The 23,024-nt window shown below is 35.8% G+C and overlaps 1 protein-coding gene across 2 annotated transcripts in view; it reads right to left on the bottom strand.

Moving 5' to 3' along the window:
• The window catches only part of LOC131029714 (chaperone protein dnaJ 13), a 248,737-nt gene that overhangs the window by 131,203 nt on the left and 94,510 nt on the right, over positions 1-23,024 (bottom strand). For both annotated transcript variants that reach the window (XM_057960332.2, XM_057960331.2), the window contains exons 6-7: positions 3,665-3,753; positions 937-1,021 (exon numbers count right to left, since the gene is read on the bottom strand). In XM_057960332.2, the coding sequence (XP_057816315.1) occupies positions 937-1,021; positions 3,665-3,753 (174 nt within the window). The remainder of the gene's footprint in view (positions 1-936; positions 1,022-3,664; positions 3,754-23,024) is intronic.

Raw genomic sequence — 23,024 nt, 5'->3', positions numbered from 1 at the left:
CTGACTCATCTTTCAGCCAATTTACTCCACTGGCTACTCGGATACATTGAGCAACATCTTTCTTACCTGTGTTACATGAAACAGGAAATAATAATGATATGGAAAAAGGGAATCTTGGATATAAAAATTCAAAAGAGTAACCCACAAAAGCTAGAGCCATGTTCCACCATGATACCAAGTGCAAATGCAACAACATTTACACAACTCAATGTTGAATGCATACAAAATTAGCAACAATAATTTAGAAAATTAGTACCACTGTTATATAAGTTAACGAAGTCTCTTATGCACATTGCAAGAGAAACAGACAATAAGAATTTCAGAGTGAATATGAAGGTGTGGCACAAAACTTTATTGTTTACACCATAAGCAAGGAATTAGGCACAGCTGACAGACAGATGCAATGTCAATTAAACAGCATACAGATTTATAGAGATGGAGCCTAGAATGATGGCTAAAGTTCACTGGGTTACAATTGTATTTCTAGTCACATACCATATAAATGCTTATACTTTCATTTCTTTTGCATACAATACAACAAGAACTGAAAATTATCTGGATAATTATGGATAACAAACTGAACAGAACAGATTGCAATGTCATATTTAACATGTAAGTTAAATAAAAGTGGAATATGATAATTAACACACCATAGAAAAAAATCATTTGACTGATAGTAAACTGAAATTGCATCATAGTTTCTTACAATGTTTGATATGGAATGAAACTCTTTTACTTTTAAACTTAATTACTCATAGATTCTTTCACTTTAGCAATTTATGGCTAATTCATAAGCAATTCATATACAAGCTGAAGCAAGAAACATTTGATATGCATAAATTGATACGGCACATGATTCAAAAAATTCAAAATTGACCTCACATTGCAAGGAAAGCATATTTGAGAATTTCAATTGTGAAGGAACTTGGTATGCACCTCACTCCCTAGAGTACAGAGCATTCGTAAGGTGCTATACTCTGATATTCGCCGGCCACCTCCAATCTCAAACTCCAAAGCAGAGCTGCGATTCCCAGTAACTCATCTCAGATATAGCTATCAAACACTCTTCAATTATAGGGTATGAGAAAACAACAAATCCTCACAATCATAAGTTCGTAGCTACAAGAATGGCACAATCATATCAAAATTTGCAATTGATCCCATAGTTAAAGAAATCACAGAAAATAAATAGGAGAAAAACTTGGATATTTTAAAAAGTGAAAGAGCAAGGAATGTACCTTGACTCAATACAAACATGAGAAGGCAGTAATGTTGGATTCAAACCACAAAAGTTCTCTTTGATACTTTTGTGCTCGTATTCTAAAATTTTGAATGGATACAATTCATTCTAAACAAAGAAAATGGTAAGACACGCATAGGGTATAAGTGTTTATAAAAATTCATTTGAAAATTTAAGAAAAAGTAATGTATATGTTTATGAGAAAATTGGTGCATTTAGTTAATCGATCTGATCTACAAGGAAAAACCAAGTACATTAAGCATGGCTCTATGAGTATAACATGGCAATGACCAATCTCAGACAAACATCATAAGTGGAAATATAAGATTTAGCTTGACCAGTGAGACTAATAAATGAGGAGTTGAGGGGAAACAGAGCAAAGAAAGGAACAAAACAGAGGGCAGGGAGATAGGAGAGAAAGAAGGAGAGAGTGGTTTGGTGGGATATTTCCAAATAAGAGAGATCTATGAAAAAATGAAGAGAAAAAAGGAATATGTCACAGCGATTCTTCTATTTATGTAACACAAATGATTGTACATCCATCAACCTATAGATATATCACAGATGCACATCTATTTCTAGCCTATAATATAAAATATGAAATATATAATCATACAAACTGAAATCTAACACAAAAGCAAACCTTAAAAACATTCCAGATATGTGAACTTGACATAGCAACCTGGTATTTATCCTCAGTATTGATGCCAGCTATTTGTGTCCCATTTTATTTCATATTTTAGCCTTTTTCATGTGCATTAATACCCACCCTCATATTCCATTTTCATATAATATCATGTATTTTTACCACAAGTATGTTGCATATGATTAAACATAAATAAGAGATATTTTAATATTGTTTTGAGATAAGATAAAATTGTATTTGCTTATATTTGTTGTCATTTAGCCTTAGAAAATAAATCTTGCAGCATGCTATTGGAAGAGGACAGAACGGACTTCCTTTAGCCCGTGAATACACTTGCCACCAAATAATTTCAGTTGTTAATCTATTTTTAAGTATTTATTTCTTGTGCTGAATATTAGTTATTAAATATTTTGTTATAAACAGCTGGTGATTTATTTTTAGTACTCAGATGACATGAGATAATATGTATCGTTTCCAATTTGCAACTAATTAAGTTGTGATGGTCATTGGCCAAAAGAAATAGTTATTTTCGTGGTAAAACAAACTCCTACATTTGAGGCTAGTTTTATTCCAACTCACTTGCCATGTAAAATTAGGCTTGAGGAGGCTAGAGAGTAGCACAGAAACTAGGCAAGAGAATAGGAGAGAAGACTGGAAAATAGCATAGCGGCAATGTAACATTAATAGAACATAGTGCAGAAATAAGATAAGCAATGTAATATTTTCCAGAATAGATTATAATACAACAGCTCATGATTTAATAGGGATTTAGTAGTTTTACAGTCACCTCACAGACTAAGAGGAGGGCTCACTCCCATGAAATGATGGTGATATTATTTCTTATTTTTTATTTTGAATATTTCTTGTTATCATTTCATTTTAGTACGTTGTGATTAAATTATAAATTGCTGGTTTCCTTTTATACAAATGTATGATAATAATAATTTAGCAAAGTGTATATTTTGAGTAGGTAAATCAGTTTAAATCATTTTGGTAGCACATTGTAATAGTTTAAATCAATTTTAGCAATCTGCACAATTCCTATAGCAGCCTATAAAATTTCAGTAACATGCACAATTCCTGTAGCAGTTTTTAGCAGCATTGTCCAGAGTTCCTATAGCAGTTCTGAATTAATGTTTTTTTATTTTCTAGCTGCATTTCATCCAGACTCACCTCACTACCTACAGCCTTTGCACATATAGCCACTATGCCTTTTATAGGTTTATGCCCCCAGATTGACATGTAGACCAAACTAAAATTTAGTTATTAAACATTAAATCTATCTCATTATTTTACCCCAATTTTGGCCTATCAAGTATCATGACCTTTTTCATTCCCATTTTTGGCAAAATATGGCACTGCTACTCCAAACCATTTTTCTAAATGAACATGAACTCAAATTTTTCACTTTTGACTTCTATATTTTAACAATTCAATAGAAAAAGTGTCTTCCTCATGTTTGATTATGGCACAATATTTTATGTTCTTTCACTTCAGCCATCATAAAACTTAACTACAAAGTCCACTAAAGCCAATAATCCTATAGTAGATTTTTGTCGTGTAACTTAGAACAATAAATATCTTATATGTCACCAGCCTTCCAATCCTGCCTCCAATTCAATTGTGAGATTTTGATGAAAAATGATGAGAATAATGTCCTATAGCCCTAAATGTTGTTGGACCAAACTCAACATTTAACTACAAAGTCATTAAGCCAATAATCCTATAATACATTTTTGTAGTGTACCTTAGAACTACAAATATCTTATGTCACAAACCTTCCAATCCTGCCTCCAATTCGACCGTGAGATTTTGATGAAAAATGATGAGTATAATGCCCTATAGCCCCAAAAGCTGTTGGACCAAACTGAGAAAGAAAAAAAGATCAATCATAATTAGTGCAATAATCAACTGTAAATTCAATTCTTTAGTTATGTTGTGCATTTGAGAATAATGTGCGAAAAGCTAAAAAAAGATGACAAATGATAGGAAGTAAGGAATACTTGAAAAGACATTTATACACATTCTCAAGCAAGACATTGATTCTCTTCATTTGGATACCAAGGCTGACATGTTGACACTTGTAGCATATGTTGGGAGGAGGATCATGCTATTAATTTTATCAAGATTCTTTCTACAAGACTATAACATATTCATCTTGTTTTGTAACAAAATATAAGATGCATGATTTTCCATAAAGGAGGGTGCAAAATGCTTCCCTACAACAACAATGTTCATGTAGCTGTAAACCATGTCTATTTTCTTACAGATTGATGATATACAAAAGAAATAAAAACATTGGAAATAATATAAGACACAATTAGATAAAGAACAAAAACACTACAAGTCAAAATTGAAAGGACCAACATTAGCACACTGCATAACTATCTCATGCATATCTAGAATAAGATGAATTTATCCGTGTTTTTTCTTACAAAGTTAGTCTAAACAAGGCAGATAATGGCAAATAGACCAGAAAATATTTTACAGAAGGACAGGTATTCTTTGGCTCTCCTTTACAAATAGGAAACAGCAGTTTAAGAGTTCACAAAAAAGGATATGTACTCAAATTTTCATATTTTCCCAGATTTGAATTTTGATACATTTATCTACAAGTTATGTTCTATCTGTTGGAATATTCTGATTTTTGGCAAGTTTAATCCTCAGAATTTTAGTTGTCATGATCCTCTAGGGTTTTATTGCTTAAGTTTATTTACTAAAACCCTTATCCTTATGATTCATTCCCTTTTAGACTAGAATTTATATTCATGCATTGACTGGTTAGTTCCAATTAGTCACTTGACTCTATAGCTTATTCCCCATACAACTTGATCCTCATATTCTGTTGTCATGTTACTGGCCCCTTTCAATGTTTGCCTATGAAGAGTCTTATGCTTTATGATTTTACTTGCATTGCATTAATTTCGAACACCTATGCTATTGCACCTTGTTACATCTTATTATTGAACACTCACACCACTGACATTGCAATGCTTGGTTGAAATGTCTTAGCAACACTGCAAGCTTGCGCTCTATCGTCACATGTCCCAAGGTGTCGTAATGTCCCAAATTTTTGTAATATTGAATTGTAAACTTTTAGACAGATTCTGAGTTCTTCCAAAGGCTTCTTTGTGTGTTGGGAAGAACTCCAAACTTGTGCTAGTGGTTGGTCATCAATGGCTTTGGTTTATGCAAATGAACTCAGTTGGCCTTGATGATTCTAGTGATGCTTGAAGAATCAATATCTGCTCTTTTGTGTGCTCTATAAACTTCTTGGAGGAGCAATCTATTTTTAGTATGTCACGTAATTGACTATATTCATCATCCCAAGTCTTCAGAATCACATTGGTATGATCATAGTTTGATTCCAATGCAATTTCGGTGCTTTCCACTACTCGGGTGAGTTATTGAGTTATTAATTAATATTTCAACAATGTTGTCTAATGTTGAGAAACAATAGAAGGGCAACTTACTTCTTGTGCCTTGCACACACTCCATGTCGTCAACAGGGTCCCCCCCTTTCTCGTCTTGTTACCTCGTTGAGGTCCTGAGTGAAATTTTGTTGCTGAGCAGAGAAGTCGCAACAGTGAAGGTTTCGAGTGTTGGGAAGGTGATCCGACCTAAAGTTGAGCTAGCCTGAGTCCCGGATTCTAGAGGGTTTAAACCTTGAAGAGAAGAAGCAAAGTTTTGCAACTAAGTCAAATTGCCAAGTTGACAGTAAGTTTTGAGCTGAAGAGAAAGTTGGCTATCTGAGTGCCTAAGACAAATCAAAAGATCTCACCTTTTAACCAAATAGGCCGAGATTTTAAAAATGTAAGACGAGGTAGAAATCTCTCAAACTGGTTAAATAGCAAGGGGGGTGTTTTAAAATGAAGATCACTTACGAGACTTGGACTCCCGAATTTCAAACCAGAATTCGCACAAATCGGCTCAATTAGCCAATATTCAAATTCAAATGACCAAGTCTAAATCAGCTATTTAGACCAAAAAATAACAAGAGCCTAAGTTCGCATTTTATTCTTTTAAGCCGAAAATCCTCAAAAGGCCGAAAAAACATCAAGTTCACAAAATGACAAAAGGGGCCGACAAACTTAGAGAAGGTAAAATCACGCACTTTAAACCATTTAGGCCGAAAAGATATGAAGGGGATTGTTGATGTGTGTTTTATGCACATAACATTTCAGAATAAAATACCAAAGTAATTTACCCTCTCTTGAACAAAATCACCTCAGATGCTAAGGGTAAGATCAACTAAAATGATTCCAAGGTTTCAACCTATCAGGTCTTGACAAGTGGGTAACTCAATGGTCGATGTGAATTGCTATGTTCACTTGGGGACTTACACAAATGTTAGGATTATCTTCTAAGTTCTTTGATCATGAAATATGTGGAATAGGTGTGCTGACAACTTCGGATTTGGCAATGTAGTTTTGGACTTAATTCTTACTAAAAAATGGGCAAAAGGAATAGGGTTCAGGAAATCTATTCTAGGCCTAAGAATATAGGAAATGATGAACAAATTTAGTGGAATCAAACTAGGCAAGGTCTCACAAACATGTATTGACACAAGCTTAGTGCAATCGTCTAAGGTATACTCAAGGATTTTCAGACTATTACCATCAAACGTTGACACCATCCAAGTTGATGCTTGTCAAGGGACACGTAATAGTTGAAGTTAAGCTTACTCAAATTTCCAGTCAACCACACAAGGCGCACTTACCAGTGGCAAGAGGCTAGTGGTATGGATTAAGGATTCCACACAAATAAATTCAACAAATCTTTCACTCAATCTAATAAACATGAAAACAAATTCTAATCTAACTTGGAGGAATTGAGAACCATGAATGCAAAGACAACATTTGAAGAACAAAATCACCAACAATTGAACAATGATTTAGATTCAAATAGCTGCAGCATATACCAACAATTCTACAAAAACTCTCTCTTACAAATGAGAGACAAGGAGGTATATATAGAGTCTCATACAAAATGGATGGCCAAGATTAAAACTAAATCAAGGGCCATGATCATGCCAACAAAACCCTAGAATTGCCCTAATTAGGTTTTACATCAAAAATGGCGCCACCAACATATGGCCCAATAGAAAGATACCTAGTTATCAAATAGGGAATCTTCTAGAAGATTCTTCTCTGCATCTCTCTCTCTCCTAGCATACTCCAAGAATCTAGCCAATACAGAATCTAACTTCTCCATGGAAATGCTAGGTAAGGTATCTTGCTGCAAATCAATCACGTCCAATGAGTCCGAGCAAGCGTCCAAAGTGTTCTCCCAATCTGGCATGAGCTTCTGCGAACTATGAACATGAATGAACAAAGAGACCAAATCATCCATCTGACTCTTCTTCAAAGAGCCCAACTGACAAAAATACACAAGTTTCATCTTGTCTCTTAATTCGGCTAAGTGTAAACCACTAGCATCACTAACATCAACACCCAATAATTCCTCAATTGAGGCAAGGATCTTCATCTGAATGTCCTGAATCAATCCTTCCATATGTGTACAATTCAGCTAGGCGTTCTCATAAGTTGATTTCTTCATGGCCAATGAACAATACCAGCCATGGAAATTGTATCTGTCTCCATCGTGCAAAATGCTCTCGTTGATCAACGTGGACTTGGGAATCTTCTTCAAAGCTCTGAGGCGTGGAATAGTCTCCTCCTGGATAGGCCGAAATTCTTCCCAAACTCCCTCCAAATACTGGATTCTAAACAACAGCCTTGTTGTCCTATCATATGCCTGGACAAACTGAGTAAGGAAATCATCCGCCTGTTTTCTTGCACTCTCAATCCACTTCTCCACCTCCGAGAGTGTATCTCTCGATGCCTCATAGTGTGAATGTAGTCCATGATCAACCACAATAGGGGAAATAAGGGTGGGATTCTCACGCCTTATCCCCACAATATACTCTCTAAGTCTGATATTTTCTTCTCTATACTTCTCCTTCTCTTCAATTTCTCTATCTAACCTTGCGTTGATCACCCTAAGGTTATCACCAACCTCCTGAAACTCTTGCTCTCTTGTAGTACGGCCAAGGGCAACTGAAGTAATCTGGAAATCCATAGGAGTAGCAATGTTCGTCGTCACGCCTCCAATAGGAACAACCACCTGTACAATCCGCAATCTTGTCTCATCTATAGCTATGTGCGACAAAATCTTAGCTCTCTTGGGTTCTTTCTCCTTATTGTTCCTAGCTAGGTAGTCATCAATGTTATCAGGAATAGCAGCCATCTCCATACCATTATCGAGACACATCTCGATAAAGCCCTCTTAATGCCGAGATAATATCATCATCGTCATCAGGATTACTCCTGGTCAAATCATATATCTCATTTCCCAAACTTACCTCCAAAAGGACAATAGGGGATCCCGACTGATCATCATTCTCATTTGGTGGAGCAGATGTCGCTGTGGCATATAAATCCTGAATATTCTCTAGTAGTATCACTGTGTTGGAACATTGCTGGGTCTCCTTATTTTGCTTTATTATTTCAAATTCCTTAATTGATGAGACACTGAGAGAGGGTGAAGGAATGATAGTCTTTTTTTTCTTCTTCTTGACCTCCTCAATCTTCTTCCCTCTGGCCTTGACTCCTCCTGGTGTGTTTTTCCTTCTCTTGGGAGCTTGACTCTCTTCGTCTGCATGAATCCTGACATCACTGATAGACCTCTGATCATCTTTGAAAGTAGATTCTTTCGGCTTCATCTTTCCATAAGTGAAGGAAACGCCCATGTCAACTAACTTATTCATCTGAATATCCACCCATGCACAGGAGAAACTCAAGACCTCTCTCATCAATATCTTCAAATCTATCTCTTCTGATTCTAACCAATTAGGCAATAAGATCACCTTCTTCATTTCATTTTCATACTGTGGATGCATATGATCTCTGTCATCTAACACCTAATCAGGAATGAGGAAAAGTCAACACTTCCTCATGAAATCCACTGACATTTTGGACCACATCCGTCTCTTCACTGCCTGCTTGTCCATCAGGTTGGCCCAACTATTGGACACCAAACCTCACATGTATGTCTCATAACCTCAATGAGGTATAGTTTCTCCAATCCATTAGCACCTCAGACTATTGAGCATCTATCTCGCCTCTACTGCATCCTTTCTTTTCTTTAAAGTGTTGGCTACTTCTAAATAGAACAAGTTCTTCATCTTCAAAGAAATCATCATCACCATATGATGATTCTTCAACAATAACTGACATTATCTTAGTTCTTACAGCTACACAACCTTAGAATCTCTCTTTGAAAATCTCCTCCACAAAAAACCTCACACATCATTCAAACTATTACATATACTCAAAACATTAGGAAAGACTCATAAGCAACACTCAAATGGACCACAGCAGGACCACACTTACCTCAGCAGCAACAAACTTCACCGTAGCAGCTCACAAAGGCAGGAGCATTCTCTTTGCAAAAGATTATTTAACCAACCTAAGCTCTGATATCATATTAAAACAGAGACATTATACTACATTAAAATAGAACAGCAGAAATAAAAACAGAGAAAATAAGAACTCAATGTCATATCTTATTGATCAAATGATACATATTTATATAGCAGTGAATACAAACTACTTCCCTACAAATTTGCTAAACAAACTGACAACTAACTGCTGAAGATTGACAACTAACTGTAGACGGACAGATAACTAAAGAGTTTGTAAACAACTTGACTACAGCTGCCAACAAACTGGAAGTGAAGGACACGTGCACTTTATCTGTTACGATTTATTCTAACAGATCGTACTAAGCCAACAGGGGTGTGAGAGTTTAACTCCATATCACTTCACATTTGGATATTATTAAACCTTATTGGAGATGATTTAATGCTGTTTGCTGATTCAAACCCCAAACAAATAGGTAACTGGAAATTCTATTAAGATATGAGTCATGTTTCTTGCTGTCCAGCCTATCCAGCAATCTACAAACTTAGTTTTCAGACCTGAAATGACATTTTCTGAAGATTGGCCGAGTGTTTATTTACGTCAGTCACAATTTGACAGAAATTAAGAAAGTTTCAGTCTTGTTTGATCAGAAGTATTAACTATTCAATGTACTAACAGATTTGCAACAGCCTGGGTTCATCTTTTGGATGTATATCTTCATGTTGGTTTCTCCTTTCCTTGTTTATCAGCACTTCAGTATATTATTTTCTGATCTGTAGCAGCTGTTGCTACCATTTCAAATCATTCTATCTTGATTAGCAGTATTTTGAGGTGTATTTGATGGTTCTTTAAAGAGTTTTCACTAGTGTTATGCTTGTGGTTTTATGGCATGCATCTGCACTAAGTTTCCAGAGCTTTACCAGTAGTGATTTTAGTCTGATTGGGTACAGAAGCAAACAAGTGCCAACAGAACTGCACCAAGATATTTCAGCAATCATTCAAGGTATACTGGTTTTGTTTTCAAGTTGGGTGAGCTTTTCTAGGATATTTGGCACTATTATGGGGAGTCGCAGCAGTTTATTTTGTATCAACACTTTATAACAGCAGTTAACCCTCTTATTTGATGTTTACAATGCTTATGTACTGACATTGTAATGCTTCAGATAGTCATATTGTTGGAAGCCATTGTTTAGGAGCATACAATATTCTAACACTAGATGGTAATGCCAACATAGGACAAGTACTCATCACCTCCTCAATTCTACCAAGTATGCACTGAGTCTCATCTGACCACCTGAAAGCTCCTTTCTTTGTAAGATTTGTGAGAGGTGCAGCAAGCTACAAGAATCGCTTCACAAACCTTCTATAATAACTTCATTGACCATAGAATCCCCTCAACTCTATTTATTTCTTCAACGGGAGCCAATCCAAAATGGCCTGATTCTTCTCCTAATGAACCAGGACTCCGTTTGCACCAATCACATGTCCCAAATAAAGAATCTTTGTTAACCCAAAATCACACTCAGAAGCTTTTGCAAATAGGGACTGTGCCTCCATGATGCCCAACACCTCATCAAGATGTCTAATGTGATCCTCCCTTGTCTTGTTGTTTATAAGTATATTGTCAAAGAACAAGAGAAGAAACTTATACAACTGTGTCTTGAAAATGTTGTTCATGCAAGATTGGAAGGTCGTAGGAGCATTGGTCAATCCAAAGAACATGACTAAAAACTCATAGTGCCCATAGTGACACCTAAATGCTATATCTTGCTCCGTTACTCTATCTTGCTCCATTATTTAATTGTGGCTTTTGATTGTAAGCAAGATTGGGATTCCATTCTCTATGAGTGTCTGTGCTGGGGGCAAAGCTTGCTCCTCCTCAAACCATGATATTTAGATTTGAACACTCTTTCTAAAACAATTGCAGTAAAACCTATTTGGATTTGAATCCCAAAACTCCCATTACAATTCTGGTTTGATGCTTGTTTTGAAGCAATTGGAGATTTTCTTGTAGTAGACACAGACACTTCCAGTTTCACCCACGCTACCTTTGCTTGCATTCTTGTGAATGTGGATACTTCAAGGGATCTCCCTACTGATATCACCCTCAAGGTTGCTGATCGCAGTTGGTCTCAAGCTCTTGATTATGAAGGTTTGCCCTTCAAATGTCGAAGATGTTTTGAAACAAGTCATACCACTCACAATTGTTTCAGGCCAAGGTTTAAAGCTGACCATTAAGGCTCTTGGTGGGTTGACGCCCTCTCTCAACACTACATCTTGGACACTCCTCCTGTGCACTTTGAGAAGGTGCTTAAAACTAAGCATTCCTCTCTTTAGACTTTGCCAGTCGCTTCCTCACCAGTGGCCAGTGTGCATAATGGGAGCAAAAATAAGAGCAATACGCAAATAAACAATGTGGATGCTTCTGTCCATACTTTTGAGGCTTTCAATACTTCTCAGATGCTTGATAACTCCAAGTTTGTGGATCAATTTGCGGGCTCTCCAAATTACTGGGGGCTCCTCTCAATCAGTCCATGATTGGATAGAATTCAAGAGAAATAAAAAAAAACTATCCCATTAAATGACATTACGACTTCCAAGAAAGAGAAGACAGCTGGAAGTTAAATAGCTTTGTATGTGCAGCAAATTTTTGCGGTTGCAAGCATTTCAGCTTGCCTTTAGCTTAGCATAGATTTTGTTACTGTAAGTGGCAACAGTAACCTTTTTGTTTTGGCCCAGAATGGCCCATTTTCTGTAATTGTCCCCTGCCAAGGACCATTTGGATGCACCCCTATTCGAGAGATGATGTATATCCTGTTTTTATTATTTTTATATATGGGAGTGAACCCCGTGTCCACAACTTCATATGGATCAAAAGAAAAAGACAAATGATCTAATACATAAAGCTGACTTATTTTGGGGGGACTGCATGGGTTGCCAAGGAGCATAGCTTTAGACGAACATACCAAGTTTATTACGTACTTTTGAAAGACATTATGGAAGAAGATGAAGACAAAGTTCCAACTTCCAATTTAATTCAGCATATCATCCACAAATAGATAGACAAATAGAAGTGGTGAACAGAAGTTTCAGCAATTTATTGAGATGCTAAGCAAAAGATAAGACAATATATAGGGATTTTGTATTAGTGCAAACAAACTTTCTATATAACAATTTAGTTTCCCTCTAATCACTAAAAAGAGAGGGACTCACTTTTCAAATTACCCCATGTGTAATGCAAAGTGTCTAATGTAAGAGCAGCCAAGGTGTAAGAACAGTATAGCAAAAACAGCATTTATGGTAGCATATACAAGTACTCTAAGGAATGTTTTGTAGTTGAGGGATATCAATAATGAATACAAGCAAAGTGTAGAAATAAAAGAGTTTGCAAATCATATGAAGATAGTACATGAGGAAGCAAGAAATCAATTTTAAAAAATAAATGTTATAGTCACAGGATGGTTGCAGAAAAGGGAGACATAAACGATTTGTAGTAGAAGATGAAGTGATGGCGTATCCCATCAAAGACAGATTTCCAATTGGAACATACAAGTTAATGATGATTAGATATGAACCTTGCAAAATTATTAGAAAATGTGATTCTGGCAATGCATATAAGGTGGTGTTGTCTGAAGATTTAATTACATCACCAATATTCAATAATGTGGATTTGTATCAGTATCACTAAGGAGAATTGTGGAAAGGCAAATTAGAGAACGAATGGAGAAAACAGAAACTGCGGTAGCAATTTGAGGAAATTGAAGAGATTTCGCAAAGTAGAGTTGGAAGGAGCACTACAAACAAACAATATGATGATTATTTGGTGAAATAGAAGGGATATACAATTGAAGACTCGTCTAGGATTTGTCAAGCAAAGGTTGACCAATTTAGTTTCTCTCTAGCCACTAAAAAGTGAGGGACTCACTTACCCCATGTGTAATGCACAGTGTCTAATGCAAGATCTAAGGTGTAAGAACAATCTTGCATAAATCACAAAAAATTTCTTTCATGTTTCTTTGTTATTTGCAAGTTTACAATAATGTTCCAATCATCACATGATCATTGCAACTTGTTCTTACTACAAAGGCATATTAGAGTTCAAGACTCAATCATAGGCATATCAAAAACCACAGTTTCAGCCATGCAGCAAATATACTAGCTTTGTGGCAGCATTTGTTTGTATTTCCAAGCTCATTGGTCCTAGGGAGGTTTGTACTATTAAACACATCAATATCCAATGCATGTTCATTTGCACATTCATTTTGAAAGGCTCCCAAATACATGTTACCAAGATACAACTTTCACTTAGCATCGATTTTTGCACCACCTTGTGGCCAACACAAATCATTCCTAAAGCTAACAGCTCACTACATAAGAATCACTCATGATCATTTAGAGTAGGTTATTAAGAATTAGATGTTGATTAGAATGTTTGGTGGCAAAACGAAATCTTTGTATTACAATATCATTCGATAAGTTTGTAATTCACACATATTGGACCATATATCATTCAAGGTCAAGGCCTTATGTTGTGATACCATTGTGGCATACTGTAATGTAGTCCAGGACTATGATACAATAAAGATAAATTATGTTATTTTCTATTTTGCACAGTTTCGTTGTTTGTGATTATGTGTTTGGCTATATAGGACAATCCTTGATTGGACCCTCTGGCCATGACTGCATCATTCTTTGACAACTACAAATGATACATCTAAGCAACCTAGACCTTCCCTCCTATGCCACTAAGCCTTAAACATGTTTTTTATACAAAGCATTTCGTATAGGTGGAAGATGTTATCCTATGTCATCATTAATATCTCTAGTATCATTTGATCACATGGCTTGAGTTTTTGCCTTGGCGGCCAACTAAGGGAATCTTACTGAGCACACAATTACATTGAGAGGAGCAGGGTGAGAGGGGTGGGGAGCGGGTGGGGAGCGGGTGGGGAGGGTTGCAGTTGGGGGGTCAATCAATATAACAACAATATTTACTTTTTCAAACTTAATACCAAGAGCATATCAATTGCACAATAACAACAACATAAGATGCAACAATTATCCAACACAAGAATACCAGATTTATGTAGGAACCCTTGCAGGAGAAAAACATGACACAATATTGCTTATATATAAAATCTTCTTAGAGATCTATAGGCACCAACTCACAAGAAACACCAATCCCCTCAATTCGTAGGCACCAACGTACTAGAGGCACCAACCCCCACAACTAAGAACCAACTTAGCGAGAGACACCAATCACTCCTTTAGGAAGCACCAACTTCCAAAACAAAACTAGGTTCCACCTTCTTGCATGTTGCACCTTCAACGGATGATGGATATATCTAAATCCTTTACAAAAACCTTCTCCATGATTGATATATCTTCTATTGATTTCTCCTCCTTGAATGATATTTACTTATTCTTCAATGGTCATAGCACTTCAACATGTTTCTTGACTATCCTTAACCAAATATTCAATTCAATTCATTCTTCTATATCTACATATAAATCTTTTTTATATCTGCATATACATCTCTTTTATATCTGCATATACTTTTCTTACAATTCTGACTTAACTGTATGTACCGATGTACCTCTCTCATAAGTCTGCCTTGATCATATATATCAATTTTCCTCTTCATACAAGATTGCTGGTGTACATATGATATAATCTTCTAAACTCGACACTATATTCTTCTTCACAAGTCATACCCACATCTTATATCTCTGTCTTCATGAAAAGATGCAACTCTTAGGAAAGAGACAATCCTTTGAATGAGTATGTTCTTTGATAACAAACTTCTAAATACTAATCACTACCTTTAAACATTTTATTTATCTTCAAATAATTATATGTGTGTGTGTGTGTATCTATATGTATATGTATATGCATATAGCATATACATACATACATACATACATACGTACATACGTACATACATACATACATACATACCTAAGTACATACATACCTACATACGTACATACGTACGTACATACATACATACATACATACGTACATACATACATATGTACATACGTGTGTACGTACGTACATACATACATACATACATACCTACGTACGTGTGTGCGTACGTACGTACGTACATACATACATACATGCATACGTACGTACATATGTACATACATACATGCATACTACATACTACATATAACATACGTACATACATACATACATACATACATACATACATATATATATATATATATATATATATATATATAATTTCCATCACACACCACATATATATATATATATAATTTCCATCACACACAACATATTTCTTATGCCAATATATCTCCTCGTATTCCTATGAAGAGATGTATCTCTTTGAAGAGAGATGTCCAATTAAGAAGACATAACTCTTTAATTTGCTAATTGCTACCCTTTGTTAGCCATAAATTCTATCTCCATAATAAACTTATATTACTACCTTTCATAAATAATCGCTGCCTTCTTACGACTAATCGCACTTTTTCTTACATTAGATAAGACAAATTTTGTCGATTTTTTTGTCTTATTCACCTTTTGTCTTTTTTCTCTTATAAATTCTGTCTTTATAACTTTATTAACCTCTGCCATTATATAATTATTGCCTTTAAACATAATCACAGCTGTACACTTAAGTGGGATCACTGCATAATAACGTGTAATTGCTGGCACCAAACATCATTGGCTTCTCCTATGTAGGAATTCAAACTAGCATCCTTATTATCCACATCATACATCTGCCTTTCCCACAAATTGTTTGCCTATATACAAGCAACTTATGTGAAACAGTAAAACATGTCAGTTTATAATATCTTGTATACCAATTAAATTGACTTCTCATTTTCAATGATAAACTCAATGTCCTATGTGACTCTTCTAGACGATTTTGAATGCTTGTGAAAATGCATCCTCCACACTTTTAGGAGACTCCTCGAGCATAGTGGAAACTATTGAAAGATTAAAGCCAGTCACGAATTGTAAACCTTAAATCACATTGTTTTCCTAGATACTATAAGAATATCTAAATAATATCATATCCACTCAACTTCTTTTACAATTTTCTTGGGAGTACTTTGACGTAGATCTCATTTGACAGCAATGATAATGGTGGCACATATTTCGTCTATCAATCTTTGCTCTATGAACTCTTTGACATCATTGTCAACTTCCAATCACCTATATACCCTTGACATCAATAACAACATTTCTAACACTTCCCACAAGCTATGGGTTGAGATGGAATATCAATTTTTTTTGCCAAGACCAAATGTCATCTTTGCTCTCTCTAGGAGGTGGAGACTAAGAAAAATTTCATCTTTAAATGCCCCATTTACTATCAGTTTCAAGGGAAATATTCTTGCATCTATAGGGACTCAAGCAACAATCTCTCTACTTTCTTCAAATATCCAGACCATAGATGGACTACTCGGCGACTAGTAAAAACTCGCCGGATTTTTGGGCCAGGCGAGTAGTTACCACTTCTACTCGCCCCAAAACTCAACAAGATTTTGGCAAAAACTCAGCCGCGCCAGCACAAAAGAAAAAAACGTCAAAAGTTCATGCCATTTCATTTTTTGAGCTGGGTTTTTTGGTGAGAAGGGGTAAGAGTGACCAGCAAGGAGATTTCAAACTATTCTTGCTCATTTCAAGTGGATTTGAAGGGGATTTGAGGTGATTTTGCAAAGAAAATCAGATTCCCGGGTTAGTTTTTTTATTTTCTTTCTATGCTTTTTTAAAACAATTTGTTTATTTTTTGTTGCATTTAGATAAATTAGAAATGATTCCTAAGTAGTCTAAATCCTTTCTAAGTTATTTGCACAAGATTTAACACTAGATTTGACAGGTTTTGTTGAATTTTTCACAATGTTTTTAAAGAATCTCTAGTTTTCAAAAAAAAAATTCAAACCCTAATATTTTTTTTTTAAAAACTTTGAATGATGTATAAATTTATTTAAACTAATGTAGATAGTTTGAACTTTTTTTTTCACTTTGTATGTGTACGTTAAGCAAGCATTAATCATGGCAAGGGAGAAATGGCCACTAGATCCATGCCCATCTAGATAAATAGGCACCCGTCCTAAAGGTGCTAGAGATGGGGCATGGAGGTATGCCTATGAGGGACCCGATCCTGGGTCAGTTATATGCATAAAGTGTGAGAAAATACTTCATGGAGGCATCAACCGCCTCAAATACCACCTTGCAGGAATAGACAGGCATGGTCCTAGAGCATGCCCTGGGACCAATGAAGAAATAAAAAGACAAATGAATGCCCTACTTGCAGTTGGGGAAGAGAAGAAATTGCAAAGGGAGAGGGAAAAGCTAGCCATGAGATCAGCCATAGCTTAATCTCAAGGTGTTTCTATTGACATTGAAGAAGAACAAGAAGCACTTGAGGACATAGTGGGCTCTCAGCGTGGCCCACGTATCCGCAAACCCACCACCACGTCGCCCAACGCTTTTGCTTCCTTTAGTAGAGTACCTGGCACTGTTGCATCATCACGATCAGGGTCCATAGGTGATTATTTTGTGCCCAGGAACACACCTGGAGCACAACCATCATTAGAGGCCACTGGATGGAATAGGGAGGTACATGAGAAAACCGACACTGCAGCAGCTGATTTTTGGAACTTCAACAACATCCCATTCAATGTGGCGGACAATCCTTATTGGCTGAATTTGGTGACCGCTATGACAGTTTCAGGAAAGGGGTACAAGGCCCCTTCTCGCAAGGATTTGAGTGGGAGTTAGTAAATTATTACATAGTCCACTTGATTTCATTTTTAATTATTTTTTAGATTTCTTGTTTATTAAATCAAAATTGTATACTAAGACCTAATTTCACTTTGCACTTGCAGGTTGCTCACAAATGCAGTTACTAGGGCAAGAGAAGTGAAGGAGGAACAAAAAATTGAAGGGGCAAATTATGGCTGCACCATTCTTTCTGATGGGTGGACAGATGGCAAGAACCGCACCGTCATCAATTTTTTGGTTGCTTGCAAGGACAATGTAGTGTTCTTGAAATTTGTTGATGCCTCCAGCAAGGTGAAAAATGCAGAAACATTGGCTGGAATGTTGGAGCATGTCGTCATGGAGGTGGGGGTAGAGAATGTGGTGCAAATCATCACAGATAATGCAGCAGCATATGTGTCAGCAAGTAGAATCCTTTTGAATTATCACCTTTAGGCATTAGAAATATTTTTATTTGTTGTGGCTTTGTTTTACTTGGTTGCATCTTTCTTAAGAATAACTTCTTTTTTTGCAGGAAAAATCCTCCAAGACAGGCACCCTACTCTTTTTTGGACACCTTGTGCAGCACATGTCCTTGACCTTCTTTTGGAGGACATAGGAAAACTTGAGTGGGTGACTCCAGTTGTGGAAGATGAAAGGAGGATCACCAAATATATTTACAATCACCCTTGGGTCCTAAATTTGATGAGACAGCACACCCAAGGGAAAGATTTGGTGAGAGTTGGTGTCACAAGGTTTGCAACGATTTTCTTGACATTGCAAAGCCTTCTAGTTGCATTGACTTCTTTGAAACAAATGTTTGTGAGTGGAGAATGGCTTAACTCACCTTATTCAAAGAAGCCCGAAGGAGACATTGCATGCATAGTCTTTGACGGCCAATTTGCACAAGGGCTGCAGAGATTGTGAAGGTAACATCAAAACTTTAATTTTTAATTATTCTTGATTCAAGTCTCTCGTTACTAATTTGTAACTTCATTAATTAATATTTTTGTAATTTGTATTTTTCAATTTTAGGTGTCAGAGCCCTTGGTTCGAGTTCTCCGCTTGGTGGATGCGGATAAAACCCCAACGGGATATCTTTATGAGGCCATGGATATGGCCAAGGAGTCTATCAAAAATTACTACAAGGGGAATAGACCCAAATTTGATCCCATTTGGGAAATTGTCGATACGACGTGGAACAATCAGCTCCACCAACCCATTCATGTTGTAGGGTACTTCCTCAACCCTCATTTTAGGTTCGGGGGTTCTTACTCAGATCCGAATGGAGAGGTCATGGAGGACCTCAGTACATGCATTGAGAGGATGGTATCCAATGTTGAGGAGAGAGACCTCATTGTGAGTGAGCTCCAGAATTATGAGGGAGTAAGGGGTAAGCTATTCTCTTCAAAGCTAGCTAGGAGAGGAAGAACCACTCAAACCCCAGGTATAGCATTTGCCATTTGGATTTTGGGATCTAAAATGATTGATAATTTATGTTTTCTCTTTTCTCTTTGCTTTCTAACTTTTCCATTTTATTTATTTTGCAGATGCTTGGTGGCAAAATTGGGGTGGAAACACCCCACATCTCAAATAATTTGCCCTTGGAGTCTTATGTCAGCCTTGTAGTTCATCCAATTGTGAGCGCAATTGGAGCTTGTTTGAAGCAATCCACACGAAGAAGAGGAGCAAGTTAGCGCAGAAACGTCTCAATCACCTTGTCTTCGTGCAATATGATCTTCGATTGCACGTAAGGTAGAGGAAGTAGAAGGTGGTCCAATTGACTTGGATGATATAGATCCTTACAATGATTGGACATCACAGGAGCAGCCTCCATTGTTTTCCGACACTGACATCACTGATTTGGAGAGGCGGGCTATGGAGGAGGAGGGGGGTGGATTTAGGTTGGATGACATTGATGAGGAAGTGGAAGAGGATGAGGATTCATTGCCAGTGCCAGAAGCAGGAGGAGACATAGCTTCATCCAGGATGGAGGATGAGCTAGCCATACCGAGCGAGGAGGCACAGTCACACCCACTGCAAACTTCTAGGACTAGACCCTCTAGTTCTACCTCTCCCTGAATTTTTGCTAGAGCTAGGAAGAGGAAGTTGTAATTGTAATTTGTAATGATGTATTTACTTTTGGTTTTACAAAAAATATTCACTATAATGCTTTCAAGCTTCCAACCATCAGCATTCCTCATGAGGATGCAATTTTGTAGACACTTTGTATTTAAATATATCTAGAATCAACTTGTTTCTTTTGTGTTATCATTTATTGACTCATTGGATGCATCTTCTCATTAAATTTTGCAAAAAAAAAGCATTTTTTATTAAATTTAAGCGTGTTTTTAAGTTGTCGAGTTTTTTTCCCAGGGGCTTGGCCAGTCGAGCCGAGATGCGAGTAGTCCAACTATGATCCAAACAAATAGTGCCTAGCCCTTTATCTACAAGAGGTCATCACCCTTCAACGCAAATCATTGTAGGAGGTCTCTAGGGATGCTAAAGCCTCAAGGTTGATCACATTGCTCTTCCAACACATCCAAGAGACTAACAACTCTAAATGGCCTTTAGATACCGCTACTTCACACATGACATGAGTACATATGTGAGATAGTGCCTCTCACAACTTCTACCTTAGCATGTTCCCCCTCATCACCATGGTTCTACTTCTTTCCAGTGGTACAGTTCAACTCAACATTGTAGGTCTACTCATCAATGGCCACCCTCCGGAGTCCAAACAATAGGGAAAGACACGTGTTATGAGCTTCTTCATGAATATGGGAGTTACTTCAGCCTTGAATGTTAGTTGTGACTCTAGGAGTTCATTGCCCCAATTTGACCCCCTGAAATTTAAGCACTCTCAGATGACCACTACTAGATCTTATATTGGCCCCTTCACAATGCTCAACAATAACACCAATGACTGCCATTTCCAGCCCAGACTATGATACTCAATGAGACATTATCTCTCTAGTACTACTCATCTTATGCTCTTTGGGATTCTCATTCCCCCTACTTGTCTATTTGTATTGGTTTCTTGACCACCAATATTAGTGGTCCACTATTGTTTTGTATATTGTCTTTGGTTCTTCCCCCTTGTGGGGCCTCTTTGGGATACTCCTAGAACTTTCTTTGTAAATTGGTGTACTCTCAAGTCTCATTGAACTATTTTCGGTCATTTGTGGACATCAATATATTTTCTTTCTTTCTTTTTTTGCAATGTATGTTCAAAACCCCAACTAAGAATTGTATATATTGTAAAAAGCTAGAAGTCATGTGTCATGTCCCCTCCTTGATCGTTATATATATCCTAAATGAAGCAATTATTATTATCAATATAATAATTAACAATGAATGATTATTTGAAATTTATTTATTAAATATTATTATTTAAATAATATATATTAATATTTATTATTAATAATATTCTTGGGATATTCAAAGAAAAATAAAATAATATTATATTATAAACATAATTTATATATTATAAATTATAAACATAGTTTACATATTCTTAATTGTAAACACAATTTATTTAATTAAATAATTAATAAAATAATAAATTAATTCCAAGAATATAAATTCTTTATTAACAATAATTATTTAATTAATAATTTTATATTAATTAATTAGGTAAGAATAATTATTATCAATTATTAATTTATTTATGATATATTATCTAATCACTAATCTATTATACACTCATAGATTAAAATAAACCAATTTATTAAGAAGTCAGCAAAATGCAAATAAAACCCGATTCATTAAAGAGATTTTACAAACTAATAAATGGTTAATGGGAATAAGAAGATGTGCGATTCACTTGTTAATAAACACACAACAACGATTCAATAATGGAGTATGACTATTGTATGAAGCGCTAGGATTTAAAAGAAAGAACTTTAATATATGATAAAAGCAGTCCTAAGGCAACGATTAGGAAAAAAGGCAAAGGGTGTGATCAAACTAATTTGACTAATGTAAAAGAATTAATAAATACAAGGACATGTCTCTTCATTTTAAGAAGCATGATCTTTAGAAATCGAGGATATATATAAAGGATCAATTTTTGAGATTGAAGGGGAAGAACACGGAGAAGAGAATATATATATATTATTGACAGCACGAATCAGATCAGATCAGAACTGTTATTAAGTTACAGGCAGTAACATCCTTGTTCTGGGTGGTATGCATGGGGATATGCTTAATATGAATACTTAATATAAGAAGACCCGATAATGTTTTTAGGCAGAATTTAATATTAAAGTAGATTGCAATATGTATTGTAGTTATACATAAACTACATAACGTCATAAGTGGCAGACCAGATCTTAAATGTGTCAGATCTGTCTGCCTTTATCAGCTACTAATATATTAATAATTAATGTCTTTTAAGCAGTGGTAGTATTAATGATTTATAAAAAGTAATAAGCCAAATATTTAATAATTGGTAATTATATATATATGTACATAGATAGAAAGATGTTTTGATCATAAAAATAATAATATTAGATCGATAAAAAATTAGAAAGAACTCTTAGGAAATAGTCAATAAGAAGAATAATGAGAATAATTGTCTAATGAGGAAAATACATAAGTACTTGTCAATAGTTAAAAAATGACTGGTTCCATGTTTAGTCTCTCAACCAATAGATTAATTATGTTAAGTGTAGTACCCCTCCTCGATCAACCTCTTTTGTATGTTTTGATTTACTTCAGTGACTGTTCTGTGGAACATTTTTGTATTTTGATTCGGATATTATGCGATGTTATTTCATGCTTTATCTGGAGTTATGGTGTATGATTTTATGCAATATCTCAGTGCTTATGATTAATGTTATTTTATGGATCATTATCATGGACTGACACTTTTCCCTTCTATTGTGATGTGTTATTTATATGTTGTGTGTTTGCAAGTGTATTGGGATGCGAAGGGATGATTTTCCTTCACTCACTCCGGTGAGACAG

The sequence above is a fragment of the Cryptomeria japonica genome, chromosome 9 (genome assembly GCF_030272615.1).
Source record: "Cryptomeria japonica chromosome 9, Sugi_1.0, whole genome shotgun sequence".
Lineage (NCBI taxonomy): Eukaryota > Viridiplantae > Streptophyta > Pinopsida > Cupressales > Cupressaceae > Cryptomeria > Cryptomeria japonica.
This window is presented reverse-complemented; position numbering and strand designations above follow the sequence as displayed.